Source organism: Pygocentrus nattereri, chromosome 1 (assembly GCF_015220715.1).
Source record: "Pygocentrus nattereri isolate fPygNat1 chromosome 1, fPygNat1.pri, whole genome shotgun sequence".
In the NCBI taxonomy this organism is placed as follows: domain Eukaryota; kingdom Metazoa; phylum Chordata; class Actinopteri; order Characiformes; family Serrasalmidae; genus Pygocentrus; species Pygocentrus nattereri.
The window spans coordinates 52,389,537-52,404,665 of NC_051211.1; the positions used below are offsets into that span (position 1 = coordinate 52,389,537).

At 40.7% G+C, this 15,129-nt stretch overlaps 1 protein-coding gene across 4 annotated transcripts in view; it reads left to right on the forward strand.

Annotated features, from left to right (window-relative positions):
- lrguk (leucine-rich repeats and guanylate kinase domain containing) overlaps positions 1-13,721 on the forward strand; it is a 35,024-nt gene extending 21,303 nt beyond the window's left edge. For all 4 annotated transcript variants that reach the window (XM_037544977.1, XM_017711289.2, XM_017711290.2 and 1 more), the window contains 8 exons: positions 1,810-1,923; positions 2,958-3,159; positions 4,327-4,446; positions 8,335-8,450; positions 8,719-8,807; positions 10,084-10,194; positions 11,191-11,348; positions 12,743-13,721. In XM_037544977.1, coding sequence (XP_037400874.1) covers positions 1,810-1,923; positions 2,958-3,159; positions 4,327-4,446; positions 8,335-8,450; positions 8,719-8,807; positions 10,084-10,194; positions 11,191-11,348; positions 12,743-12,906 — 1,074 coding nt within the window. In that variant the 3' untranslated portion in view covers positions 12,907-13,721. The remainder of the gene's footprint in view (positions 1-1,809; positions 1,924-2,957; positions 3,160-4,326; positions 4,447-8,334; positions 8,451-8,718; positions 8,808-10,083; positions 10,195-11,190; positions 11,349-12,742) is intronic.
- The last annotated feature ends 1,408 nt before the right edge of the window (positions 13,722-15,129 follow it).

The window sequence follows — 15,129 nt, forward strand, 5'->3', positions numbered from 1 at the left end:
CGCCCAGCTTCTGAACGGAGCTCATGAAATATGAACAATATTAAGAGCATGACGAAGTGCGGTTTGGAACCACCGGTGGTCCCACCGTGGTAAGAGGTTACCACGATCTTGACTAATATCTGTAGAAGTTTGTTGCGATCGGTGAGATTTTCCAGATTACATCTGTACAGTAGTGCAAACGCCACATCACTCATGTTATGCAGAGTCAGAGTGAAAAACAAGGACTGGAGCAAAATTTGAGTAAAATCATGATGCTTCACTCCCCACTTGACTCCACACCACTCACATACTCGTCCTTGTGTTTCATGCCACGATGCTACATGTCAGTAAGTGAAAATCGTGCAGTTAGCCACTTGATATTCAAATTCGCTATTTTTTGTATTAGGATATGTCAAATTGTTTATAGAAAATGTTTATTAATTTATTTTAGTTTTTAAAAAGTGGGACAGTATGTTCATATGCAATGCAATTAAACACATTTAGGCTATGGTAACATTACAAGCCATATTGTTCAATTATGAATGAACTCAGTGGTTTAAACCTAGGTAAGTGACTCAGATCAGGCATTAATGTGAAGTAATCTGTGTCCTGAAATGACCCGTATGCACACGTCCTAATCAATAACATCACATGCATGAACCACAACAAACTAACCGGCAGAACGAGCCCATCACAAAGATCATTTGCTCTGATTAGCTGTCAGGTGCTAAAGGGTCTGCTTTGCTTTTGTGACTTTTGCTGGCAGCAGCTTCAATGTAGACTTGCATTTCCGTTATGCTTCGCTTCTGAAAGCTCGTAAAAACACAAACGACATGTCGACGTAGCTTTTGTGAGAGTCATTAAAGTTGATTAAAACAATAAAAAAAGAGAATTCAGGAACTTTTCCTGAAACATATTAGCCCTTCACCCTTCTGTGACCTAAGAGAAGCTCATTGGTTTCCACTGAAGTCCTTGTAGGTCCTAAATAAGAAGATTTGGTGTGTAATAAGCCTGGGATTTTAAGAGGTTAACCCCTTAACATTCCAGGTTTATTACATACTAAGGCTTATTATTCACTAACTACAGGGACTTCAGTGCAAACTAATGGAGCTTTTCTTGGCTTATAGAAGTATGTAATAAAGCTGTGGGCCTGCCAGCTGGACCATGGCTTGGTAAGGGGTTAACAGGAAAAATGATGTGAAGAAAATGACCAACCAATATCAGTGTGCAAAAGTGTGAATTTAGTCAATATTACAACAGCAGTTGTTTCCCCCATGTCCTTTATCAAGATGTATTCTAAATGTGACGTGACTGTTATGTGTCATTTTATATATATTAACAGAATATGACACTGAATACATTTAGCACAGTGTATTCAGCCGTTCAGCCACGTTTTTGACTTAGTTTTAGTATAAAACACTATTGTATTTTAATGCGGTCTCTCTCAGAGACGCTCTTAGAGCGATCTTTATGGAGTAAGTTTCTCAGAGCGTGGCTGTTTTCTGTCGTAGAAAAAAATAAGACGATGAAAAGGCTTCAGGGTCACCGTGTTTGATAAATGGCACTGCACAGGTTAAATAGACCCAGGTGCTGGTGGACACTAAGTCAAGAGGCAGCTGTGTGAAGTTGTGTGAAGAGCTACCAGTCAAGTGCTTGAAGGTTTGCATTGCGCCTGGGAGCGCTAAACAGGAGGAACATCTAAGACAAAGTCCATTTAGGAGATGTATGTGACCTATAACTTTCTCCAGTGATGCTCCGTGACAAGCAGGTTCCATACTTAAGAGTGCAGCATGATCTGTCTTCGAGTCTCACTCTCTCTCCGTCTCTTAGGGTTGCTTTGTCCAGACGATGCAGTATGGAGGCCATTGGTATGGTCTGTCTCGGGAGGCCATAGAAAGTGCGGCTCGAGAGGGCCTTGCTTGCTGTATTCATATGGAACTGGAGGTGCAGTATAAAGGAAATGTTAAGATTTTTTACAGCCCAATAATCTGGACAGCAGTTCTGAGTAGTGCAACAACAGAATGGTTTTTTTTTGTATAGAAATACAAGGTTAAATTTGACATTCTCATTGTTAAGCCAGACACACATACACTGTGCAATTTTAGCCCGTTTTTTAACCGGATTTGGTCACTTGTTTCACAGTCTGAGCAGCCTCACGAACCGGTTTCTCAGAGTTGCACCCAAAACCACACACAGTCACAACCACGGCTCCCACACAGAGACAAAAAGACCACATTTGCGGCACCAGCGTCCGTGTATGCCGACTCCGCTCCGTTCAACTGAGCTGAATTGCGAGGTATAAATAAATACGGTGATTTTTTTTTTTTATCTTCTGTCTATAGACTGTTCAGCTTCAGTGCACAGTGTGGCACAAGTTAACAAATCTGCTGTAGCGGTTTCTCAGTGGCTGTGTCTCAAATGACCCCCTCCTTCCTTTGTAGTGCACTAGCTTCTGCCTTCTGAATCCTGGCTGAATCCCAGAAAGCTATTTAATAGACACATTGTGATGCACTATGTAGGGAGCAGGGAGCCATTTGAGATTCAGCCAGTGTTTGGCTTGGGACTCAGTGTGCTGTTTTGAATTAAACAGCATTATTGGAAACTGTCTGTAGACAGAGCGTCTGTAGTGGCTACATTTCATGTGCGGTGTGAGTATATAAATCACAGGCTTTGGGCGATTCAAGTACAGTGTGAGTCACCAAAGAATAAGATTTCTAATATTGCACAGTGTAAACCTGGCTTTAGTGAAGTCTGCACTGCAAAAAAAAAAAAGACTAGTGGAAAAAGTGCTGAACTAAATAGGCTGATTTATTCTGTTACCCGTCTTGCTTTCAGACTAATTTACATACAAGAACAGTGTTTTTTCTCACAGTGATGTGTCAAATAAGCTTCAACAAACCATGGAAAAGAGGATTAGGACTTTTTACCTGCCTAATGTGTGTATATGTGAATTTTTGGTGTCTGGTTTTTGTCCACAGGGCGTGTTTAGTCTGAAAAACTCATACTTTGAGCCCAGATACGTGTTGCTGATCCCTACCAGCACTAAAGAGTATATTTCACGCATGAAGGCCAGAGGCCTCTACAGTAACGGCCAGATAGACACAGCAGTGTCACGAATTAACCTCTATGTCAAAATCAACAAAGAGCGGCCTGGCTTCTTCGACAGTGTGATCTCCAGCGGTACGAATCTTGATCAAGTGAAATGTACAAAGGTCAGAGACCGGCTTTCATTTATTGAATTTCCAGTCAAAACAACCATTAAGTACAAGTTATTCATTTTTAGTAAAAAAAAAAAAAAAAAAGCTAAATATAAATATAATAATTGTTTTTTCAGTATTTATCGTTTTAACTATCTGCCTTTATTACACCTTTCGTTCTTTTCAGGAGACTCACTTTCAGTTTTTCCACAGCTCCAAAGTTCAGTCTTACTGGTTGCTTGCATTCTTGCAGTCCAAGTAATCCCAAACACATTCAGTGGTGTTGAGGTCTGGACTCTGGGGTGGTCAGTCCATTGTCCAGCTTCTTTCTTTGATGTATCCGTCTCCATTTCTCAGTGAGGTTCTTCTTGATCAGTGACACGTCCTTTCAGACCCACAGCGCTGAGTGGGTGTCACAGTGGAAGGATGGACAGAAACACCTGTGGATGTTTTCAGATCTGAAGCAGCTTGATCTTCTCCTCTCTCTCAGAGATCAAAGCTTTAAGTGCTGTTTATCTGATGGGGGCAGTTTTGGTATCTGCAAGGCCTTGCATGGTTGCTAGGAGCCCCATTTTCTCTGTAGCTTTTAATCATTTTTGAGCTCCTGTTTTCCTTTTGTCCTTTCTTATGCAAATGGTTTATCCAAACTCTTCAGAAATATCTCCCGTAAAATGTATGAATTGTGCTTATTTGACCATTTTGACTGGAAATTAAATACATGAAGGTTTGTCTTTGACTTTTGCATAGTACTGTGCATTGGTGTTGCCTTTACTGAGCACATATGTTTACTCTTTTATTTATCTGAATGTATAGTTCTGTCTTTAAATTCCACAATTCTAGAACTTTATTATGATAATTTGTTTGTTTTTGATTAATGCAGCCATCTAGTACATATGATCTGCCCTTAAGTTATTTTTATTTTTAGTTATTTTTAGAATGATAGAAAGATACCTTTTCATTTTCATTCAAATCTAAAAGTAAAAAAAAAACTTTTATAATTAAAAAATGTCAATTTTTATTTTTAAAATGTCACCCTGGACATCATTTCTTGGCTTGATAATATAATAATGGAATGGCTCATGTCTCTTAACATGACTTTATGTTAGGAGATGAGGGACTAACATTATAAGTTGGTCTGCTTTGCTAATAGACAACCGTGAAGAGGCCTACAGAGCTCTGGGGCAGCTTGTGAAAGAGTACCTGGGCCTGGAGGAGCAGGGGGCAGGAGGAGGAGAGCACACCAGAGCTGCACCTGACAATACCCAGCCAGGTAAGTTTCAGCTCAAGGTCAGTTCTTTATTTTATATGTGAAGAGTTTCATTTCAAAGTGCTGTATGTGAATTAATAACAGTTTAGGTCTGAAAAGAATTACAGCTAGTTAAAAAATAAATTCACATTTCAATTTTACCATGTAATAAAAAAGTATTAAAATAAAGGTAGTAATACAAAATCTATTTGCACATAAAACAAAATATCAAGGCAAAAAAAAATTACAAATAAAACAATACATATATTTCGCTGCTGTCAGATCAAAACATCTTATCTACATTTTTGTCGTTTTCAGTTTGTGATATAATTTTAAAATGCCTGTTTTGTTGCGTGTAAATTTCATGAAGAATGGACCAAAAGAAACGGCCCAGAATGGCTTGGAAAAAACTCTGGTTCCATTGACTTACATTAAAAGTAAAGTAGGTTTATTCCTTCTCCTGTAAAGTTACTATTTTAGTTTAATTTTAAGCCATTTGTCTTGGTTGCCACTCACACAGGTGGTCATACCTTGGACCTTGTTTTTTCTCTGGGATTAGATATCGATCATATTCGCTGCGAGGATCTTTTGATCAGTGATCATAAATGTATTTATTTCCATCTTTCTGTAGTTGCTGACCCTGTGCTTTAAAAAAACATGTCATCTCTCGTGTCATCACTCAGCGTATAGTTGGTCAGTTCTCAGCATATTATTGTTGTGATCTAAATGTAAACTGATGATGATGATGAGCTCTTAATGCAGTCTTTTAATGAGCACTGCTCTATGTTGATGGATAAAGTGGCACCTTTAAAGGTCAGGACAAGGGCTATCTGTAATGCTTCTCCGTGGATGACGGACGATGTCCGGTGTCTGAGACGGAAGTGTCGGAAGACTGAACGTTTATGGAAAGGAACCGGGCTAGACGTTCACCGTTTATACCTTATAGATCTTCAGTCTACTTTTAATGCATTAGTAAAGGAAGTCCGGTCTGTTTACTTTGCTAATTTAATTTCTTCTTCAAAGAGAAATCCAAAGATTTTATTTGATACTATAAATAACACTGTTTCACCACCTCCTTCCATATTACCTTGTTACTCTGTTGATGACTGTAATAATTTTCTTACTTACTTTGTTGATAAAGAAATGGCTATTAGGTCCAGTATTCAGCCTTTGTCTTGTTCAGCCAATATCTCTTGTTCCCCCTGTATCTCTTACTGTTCTGGACTCTTTCCAACCTGTTAGTTTAGAGGATCTGTTGGTTTTGACTAGAGAATTGAAGCCATCTTCTAGCTCTCTGGATGTAATACCATCTTCTTTATTTTTAGTTTTACCAATTATTGGTCCTGCAGTATTAACTATTATAAATTCTTCATTGTCTACAGGATGTGTTCCTTCTTGCTTTAAACATGCTACAATTCAGCCAGTAGTGAAAAAACCTAATTTAGACCCTGCTATGCTTAAAAACTTTTGGCTGATATCTAAACTCCCATTCTTCTCAAAAATCGTAGAAAAAATTGTGGTAAATCAACTCACTGCTGCGTTGGAGAGACATAATATTTATGATACGTTTCAGTCTGGGTTTCGGAAACAGCACTCTACAGAGACCCTCTCTTGAGGGTTTCAAATGATATTTTAATGTCTTCTGATGTAGGTGATTGTTCTGTGTTAGTACTACTCGATCTTAGCTCTGCGTTTGATACAGTAGACCGCTATAATGTGATTAAGAGGTTACATGACTGGGTTGGCATATCGGGCACTGCATTAGATTGGTTTCCATTTTATCTTAGTGAGAAAAGTTTTACTGTGACTATTGGAGAATTGCTCTCCGATTCCTCTCCACTATGTTGCGGTGTTCTGCAGGGTTCAGTTCTGGGACCCCTGTTGTTCTCCTTATACTTGTTGCCTTTGGGACAGATTATAAAAATTTTTAATATTGCTTATCATTTATTTGCTGATGATATTCAGCTTTACATTTCATTTAAACCCACTGAGGCTTATAGATTATTCAGGCTTCTAGACTGTTTAAATGCTATCAGGGATTGGAAAGCGAATAATTTCTTACAGCTAAATATAATGATAAATGATAATGATATAATGATAAGAAATGACAGAGGTTTTGATTGTTGCTCTGGAAAAGGTTGTCCCCATGATCAAACAAGGTCTTGGGACTCTTTCCTCTGCCTCCCACTTGAGTTTGCATAATTTAGGGGTTATATTTGGTCAATGTTGGGCAGCTTACCAGGTCTTGCTTTTTTTTAAACTGAGATCGGTAGTTTCAAATGCAGAGTTAGAAATGCTTATACATGCCTTTATTTCCTCTCGTTTAGACTGTTGTAATGCTCTCTTTTCTTCGCTGAGTATGCTTGCTCTTGGTCGTTTGCAAGCTATTCAGAACGCTGCTGCAAGATTACTTACAAGGTCAAATAGAAGGTCCCACGTCACCCCCTTACTAAAATCTTTTCACTGGCTTCTTGTTGCGTTTAGGATCCAGTTTAAAGTTCCATCCAACCATCCATCCATTTTCTAAGCCGCTTCTCCATCAGGGTCCCGTCAGGGGGTGCTGGAGCCTATCCCAGCAGTCTTCGGGCGAAAGGCAGGATACACCCTGGACAGGTCGCCAGTCCATCGCAGGGCAGACAGACAGACACAGACAGCCACTCACACCTAGGGGCAATGTAGCATGTCCAATCGACCTGACTGCATGTCTTTGGACTGTGGAAGGAAACCGGAGAAAACCCACGCAGACACAGGAAGAACATGCAAACTCCATACAGAGAGGACCCTGGTCGCCCGGCCGGGGAATTGAACCCAGGCCCTCCTCGCTGTGAGGCGACAGCGCTACCCACCACGCCACCGTGCCGCCCAGTTTAAAGTTCTTACTCTTATTTACTGGGTACTGCATGGGCAAGCTCCTGCATATGTGGCTGATTTACTTCACCCACATTTATCAGCTCGCTCTCTCAAGCCTAATAATCTAAGTGGTGATCGAGCATTTGAGGTTATAGCACCTAGATTACGGAATGCTCTGCCCGCTCTTTTAAGGTCTGTCGATTCTGTTGATTCTTTTAAAAAACAGCTGAAGACTTATCTTTTTAAACAGGCATTTGGATAATTGGTCTGTATTAGGTTTCTATCCTATGTGTATTTGTTTTATGTCTGTCTTTTGTTTAACGTATGTTTTTGTTTTTGTAAAGCACTTTGTGACGTATGTCTGTGAAAAGTACTGTATAAATAAATTACTTACTTTACTGACTTATTTTTGGAGATATGAGGTTTTGATCCCACAGCAGCGATATATATACTCAAAATTAAGTAAAGGCAAGAGTATAAAAACATGGACAGAGCCTGGCAGTCAAATGTCCAAAGGAGCAGCACAAGCAATACTCCATCTTCTTTTGATTTTATGTTGTGTTTGGAACAGATCGAAGGCTCTAACTAGATCATCTGAGCATCTCCACGTTATTGTATGAGGACAGCAGCTCAGCAATGTATTTTAGGGGCCTCATCATGCAATGCCTGACAAGTGAGAACCATTATTTTAAAATCATTCCTAAAATATCCTGAAGAGAGACTAGGAGTGATATGCTCTCTGCATTTTATTCCACCGAGGAGACAGGCTGCTGCATAACACTGTCAGAAACCACTTAGCATTGATATTTCTTTCATGTGTAAAACCCGCTCCCAACAGCTTATAGCATACACAAAGAAAGAAAATTCATGAAAGTGTAACGTAATATGTTTTTGAGCAAACTCCTTAATTTATACGGTGTTTCCTGAATCAGATGTTATCACAAAGAAGCAACACATCTGCCCGCTCACTTCTGTGCCTTTTCACAGTTGCCGATAGAGTGGGGAAGGGTCACCTGCATCTGCTCGCATGTGCATGTGAATATGGCATTCTCTCTGTTTCAGATGTGTCTGGAGAGCCTCCAGCTGCTGAGAAGGTGGAGGTCAGCAGCGCAGACTCCTTCAGCAGGAATTACTGGAACAAAGTCCAGGCCGGGCTGACGCCGCAGAAAACCTCAGCGGTGAGTGAGATAGACCACTGTTGGTATTTGAACCCATAGCACATGTTTGCCAGGTGCTCTTTCACCATCAGTTTCATTGTCATCATTAATGTTTTTATGTCAAGGATTGAACAAAGTGAACAAAATGAATGAATGATTGTTATCTAGTGATGTTTATATTTAACAAATATTATTTTTTTGTGCTTTAATGAAGATGCTTTGTGTACATTACAATCAGGGTTCAATTAATCTAAAGTCTTGACCCTCGCTCCTGTTACTGGAACTCTAGGAGCTGGCCTCTATTCACAGGAAACAGCAGATGGTTCGAGAAGCCCTGATGGGCAAGAGTCCTGGGGCATACACACAGCTCTTTAAAAGGTAAATGTACTGTCCTTTGCAGGTTCCTGTATAGTAATAAAGTAATAGTTTAAACACACAACTAATCTACATTTAGTATCAAACACTGTGATATCAGTATTATTGCAATATGGTGCTTTAATGGGCAAGAAGGCAGACAAAATGATGTGTAACACCTCCAGCAGAGGGTGCCATTGAGAGCAGGACTGTTTCTCTGTTTTTTATTACAGGTAATATAATATAATTTATGCCGTGTTGTGGACCAGCTGACTCCGCCTTTGTTTCAGGATTCTCTGCTGTTTCAAGAATCACACATCTGTCTGTATTTGTGTGCATTGACAGTACTGTGAAAAAGTCAGAGACCACCCTTCATTTGTTTAACCCCTTAAAACCGCAGTCGTATTACATACTAAAGCTCATCTTTAATGCAAATGGACTGAGATATTCTATCAAAGAGTGTAATATAGCTTTGGGCTTACTGGTGGGTCCTGGCCATTAGAGGGGTTCATCTTGAGTGTCTTTTTCAGGAGATTTTTCTGAGATCAGATATAAGTTGATCAATTTGCATAATGAAGGGAAAATTCAAAGGAAAGTAAGTGGAATGAACACCTAAATGGAACGCATAAGAACCTTGCAGGGGCTTTCATCAACCGTGCAAGGCCTGGGAGACCACCAAAAGTATCCCCATCAGGTAAACAGCACTTAAAGCTTTCGTCTCTGAGAGAGATGAGAAGATCAAGCTGCTTCAGCTCTGAAAACATCCACAGGTGTTTCTGCATCCTTCCACTGTGAGAAGACCACTCCGCGCTGTGGGTCTGAAAGGACGTGTAGATGTTCAAGATGAACCCCACTCAGAAAAGGAGACGGACACATCACAGAAAGAAGCTGGACAACGGACTGACCACCCCAGAGTCCAGACCTCAACACCACTGAATGGGTTTGATTACTTCAGAAAATGATCGACCAACTTTTAATACTGATTTCTTTGAAAAAATGAAAGTGACTCTCCTGAAAAGAATAGTTTCCTCTTTCAATAAAGTCACATGAATTTCTCATGTGAAAAACTGTACTTCACATGAAATATATGTGATACGTATTTAGAGGTTCCTAGGTAATTAAATTAACTGGTAAATATTTGTTTTATAATAATAACTCGTACCTAAAGGCCATTTTGACTGGAGATGAAATACAAAGTGTGGTCTCTGACTTTCTGTTTGAATTTGCATGAGTAGCCTTGTGTCCTACTGCCAACAGTGTTAAATGACCTGGATTAAAAGTGTGCATGTGTGTGTTACAGATCTGTCCACACAGCTCCATCGTTACTGGCCCCTCATTCCCAGCCTGGCCCCTCTTCCTCCTTGAACCCCAACGTTGGCCGTCCTTTACCTGACCGCATTGAGGACAGCAGGTATATCACCCCCAGCCTGACCCATCCACTTCTGAGCTCTGACACTGCCACCACACATTCTGTTTACCTCCAAACCTTCGGTGTGCCACGTACATTCTCCTTTAAGCATAAATGCATACGTTCGTTAGTCACTCAGACATCTTTCTCATTCATTTTCTTCCACAATAAAACAGCACAATTGGAATTACACCTTTTTCATTCTCTCCCTGTTTTCCTCATTGTAGCTCAAATGTCAGAGTTGTCCTCTCCAGGGTGCTTGCGTACCAGTGCGCCATATGGGGGCTGTGTCTGAGCATACATAAATGCAGATTTATGGCTATTGGTGCTTGAGGTTGCTCCTCTGTGTCTGCTTACGGGGCATAAATAGGCTAGGGAGCTCACAACTACATCTGTGAAATGCATGGCCTCGGGATATTTAAACGTGTACTAATTTAGCCTGTTAAGAAGAGTCCTGAGAGACTTTCTGAGTCGCCAAACCAGCCCGCTGTACCGTCACTCATTTTGTAGCTTATTTGATGAAAAGAAAATAAACACACACGCTGTAATTGTGTTAACGTTAGCTTTTTGGTTCTCCCTCTGCCGGGGGAACGCCAGATGCCTGCGGACGCACTTATCCTGCATCTAGTCCTGAAGCGCTGAAGCCGAAGTGGTTTCTGTCAGACTCCAGGGCCGTCGCTGTAATAACAGAACAGTTCTGAAACTTGCGTCTCTAACATGCTGTTAATGGATGGCTGGGGACTCTACTTAGTTAATTCTTTATTGATGAATGTGTTTTATTTGCAACCCATGAAGGAACTAATATAGGCTCGCCGCTATATTTTCCTGTCAGTGATACTTTCCTGACAGCTATATTAAGAGGAGTGTTGGGAGCAGAGCCAACATGCTTCTGATAAATCAGATTAATGCATGTCTGCATACTATGAATACCTCTCTTTACCTCTGTCTCTCTCTGTCACTCTCTGTCTCTCTTTCTTTCTCTCTTTCTCATGTTCTCAGCTCAGAGGAATCTCGTGCCAGTTCTGGCCTGTCCATGCATAGCTCAGCAGGGGCACTGTCTGTGGGGAGCCCATCTGATGGCTTGGATGCAGGAGCAGGGCCAAAGGTGGATCCCTTGGATATCTCCATGTTGGGGCAGAACCTAGAATCAACCAAAGGCAAGGACCACAAGTCTTTGATTACATACTATTCGTTACTCTGTAAGCCCTTATCAGAAAGTATTTAAAGCCAGCTATAATGCATTTGGTATGGCTCTAGTGTTGATTGTTCGCAAAATTATGATTGACAAGCCTCTCAGCCAATTACAGTCATCTCCAAACATTCCTTCCTCTGCCAGGCAAAGGAAAAACACCTCCAGTCTGCAGTGAGAATGACATTGGCAGTAAATGAGTTAGAAGTATTAGGCTAAGACGGGGTCGGCAACCCAAATGTTAAGAAGAGCAATTTTATTTTTTCAACAACTATCAAACCACCTTGGGAGCCACAACATTTTATTTTCTTTTTACCATCTTGGCTGTAGATATATCTCAGTATGTGCTGATGTACTAGTATAGACTAAAAAATATAATATAAACGAAAACACAGACTTGCTTTGCTCTGCATTAAGTTTTAGCTCAGCTGTAGCCACTTTTCTCACATCTCTGGCAGGAACCTTTTCCGCAAAAAGTAGAACAGTTTCTTGTAAAATATCTCAACATTCGACTTTATATGAGGCTTCTTATTTGCAGCTTCTTGTTTGAATTTTGCCGTTCCACCTTAAATGGTGCATGAGGTGCCATAATGTAACTGCTGTGCCATTTAAGGTGGAACGAGAAAATTCAACTTCAGCCTCGTGGCTTTTTAGTGTTTGACAGCTTCTCACTGCAGATTAAACATATCAGGAAACCAGCTGGAGTGAGTGCATTCATCATTTGTCTTAAATCTTTCTCTTTGCCTTTTCATTCAATACTAGCTGGGTGAGACTGCTGTCTGTGTTGCTATGTGACCAACAGTCTGCGCACCAACCTTCAGGGTTAAAGGGTGAATCAGCAGTTCTACATTAACTACAGTGTTTAAGACCATTTATTGTTAAACTGTGTTGAATGATCAGCAGATATTTATTTTACTGTAAAAGAGGATTATTTTATATTTACCTAAACATCTAATCCTGCTGTCGAGCCACAATTGGGCAGAGCTGCATGCGGCTTGCCGACCCCTGGGTTAAGAAATATTGGAAAGGCGTTACTGAGGAACATATGAGTTAGTTTATGGAAATATTTGTGCACATGATGACAAGTCCACCTCAGCATCTAATATTGCCCAGCTCTGACTATCTTTATCATTAGCTTATCTGAAGGGGAGGGGCAGCTTCCATTGCTTAAACCTCCTCTCCTTGCTTAAACCCTGCCGCTCAAAATTTTACCAGTGGTCAGTTGCTTATTTTGTTTTGCTTTCTATGATTTACAGGTACTGAAGGCAAATGTAAATGTTGACTGCTTCTCTGTTTGTCTCTTATCATGTCTGTTGCGGGAGAAGGCTTTCACTGCACGCAAACTTTATTCTTTGACTGTAGATCACACAGAGTCAGGTCTGACCCCGGACGCTCCTCGCTCTGCCCCAGAACGAGTCTCTCCAACACTGACCACCTCCCCGGGTCGCCCAGGTTCCAACGCCAAGCCTGTTCTGCCACCCATCCCATCTGGACGCAAAGCTGCTGAGTTTGGTCCCAAGCCATGATTGACAGGGCAGTGAGGTGGATAAGAGATAGCCAAGATAGAGGTGGGACAAAAACATAGAATAAAAGTGGTTTTTGAAGAGTAGGTTATTCATATGCACCTTTCCATTGTTCTAATAAACTCATAACATGCTCTGCAGACCTGCAGCACAATGATCATTCTGTTGTAACTTCAGAATTGAGTCTACCTCTTGTGTTTTGTGCAGCTACATAGGCGGATGATAATGATGACAGCATGGTAACCGATGATGATATGCCTGATGAACTGATGAAGCGCAAATGACTTTAAATGTGTGATCTGAAACCTAAATGCGCAGTGAGAATGAATGATCGTGATGTAAGAATGATTACCACAATGGAAAGCAATGGAACAGAAGTCTAAGAAGAATAATTAATGCTGAATACTATCTCCCATTTACGCTCCACTCAGCTTCACTGCTCATAGTCTGATCATATGTCAGTGAAGGGACTAATGACATAAAGTGGTTCCTATTCTCTGTAAGTTGTAGCAAAGAGCTGTTTCTCCACATGAATAATATAATACCATATATCTGCAATATATGTAATACATAGTATGCAATAATATAATATAGTAAGATATAATACAATATAATAATGTAAAAAAAATGAAAAAAAAGTTGAATAATTTGTTATTAAGAAATAATTATAATCACTTGAACTTGCCACCTTTTTTGGTGATCTTTCCTTTCGTTGTCTCACAGTGCAAACAGAAACAAATCCATAAATGTCTAAAATCTGTCGCCTTCTAAAAAGACAATTTAAACTGAATAAAATTATTCTGGCAGTTGTCCTGAAAGCATTTTGTTCCGCCCTCACTCATTCATTGTAATCTATATGCTGTGCTTGGATGTGTGTGAGAGAGTGTACACACACCTGGCCATCTGTCAATGTCATACCCTCACACCAGCAGATGTTGTAATGATCTTATAATTTAGAGGCGGTTTCAGACAAGACAGGCCCACAATGCTGCAGGAGCTCACATGCATAACCTACTTAGAGTCAGTCTTCACACCTCCCTCACATTATCTAAATACATGACCTCCCACATCTGGATCGTAGGCACCACAGCTCTGCTTCCATATGGGGCCAAAATACTGCACAGTTGCATTTAACCTCTTGAAATCTCAGGGTTATTATATAATAATGCTCATTATTCACAAACTACATGGGCTTCAGTGCAAACTGGCTGAGCTATTCCGAGGTTACCGAAGTGTGTAATAAAACTTTGGGTGGGCTCTGGCCATTTAAAAGGGTTACGAAGCTGTTTCAATGTTAAATCTTTCTTAAATGTTCTGCTTAGTATTTAAAAATGGAGCTTATTAGTTACGTTGCTACTGTGTTGTATGAGAGTGTGCTTATGACTATGATGTGTGTTTAAAGCGGAATGCTACCAGTTTGTCAAAACATCTGAATAGTTCAGTGTTTGAGATGTAAACGAAGTCATTCAGAGTGGTTTGAGATGAAGTGGTTCATCGTGGAAAAACATACTGCCTCGGATTTCTTTACACTGGCGGTGGTAGGAACCAGGGGTCGCCGTGTCTACAACACAGATATAGCCATTTGACTGCTGAAATGCTGCTCTGTTTCACAGAGCCGGCGTCAGTAAATCCTACCTGAGGTTAATCAAGATGTGCTGGTGTACCACCTTAGCTTGGTACACTAACACAGGGGTCGACAACGTTGCGGCTCAACAGCAGCATTCGATTTTTTTGGATAAAAATAAAATAATTAATCTTTGTTGTAAATTAAAGCTCTGCTGACACAGTTTTAACAGTCAAGTGATACATTTTTAATCCCACAAATGGGGAAATTCCACCTCTGCATTTAACCAATCTGTGAAGTGAAACACACACACACACACACACTAGGGGGCAGTGAGCACACTTGCCCAGAGCGGTGGGCAGCCCTATCCACAGCGCCTGGGGAGCAGTTTGGGGTTGGGTGTCTTGCTCAAGGACACCTCAGTCTTGGACTGTCAGCACTGGGGATTGAACCAGCGACCTTCTGGTTACGGGGCCAGTTCCCTAACCTCCAGCCCACGACTGCCCCCCCAAGGTGAATAGTATTCAGCTTTGGAGTTAATGTGTAACTGCTAATTCACCTTTTAACCCTGAAGGTTGGCGCACAAACTGCTGGTCCCCATAGCAACTCTCATAGCAAGGATTCTGACTCGATCTCCCAGAATCCTCTGGGAGATCACATAA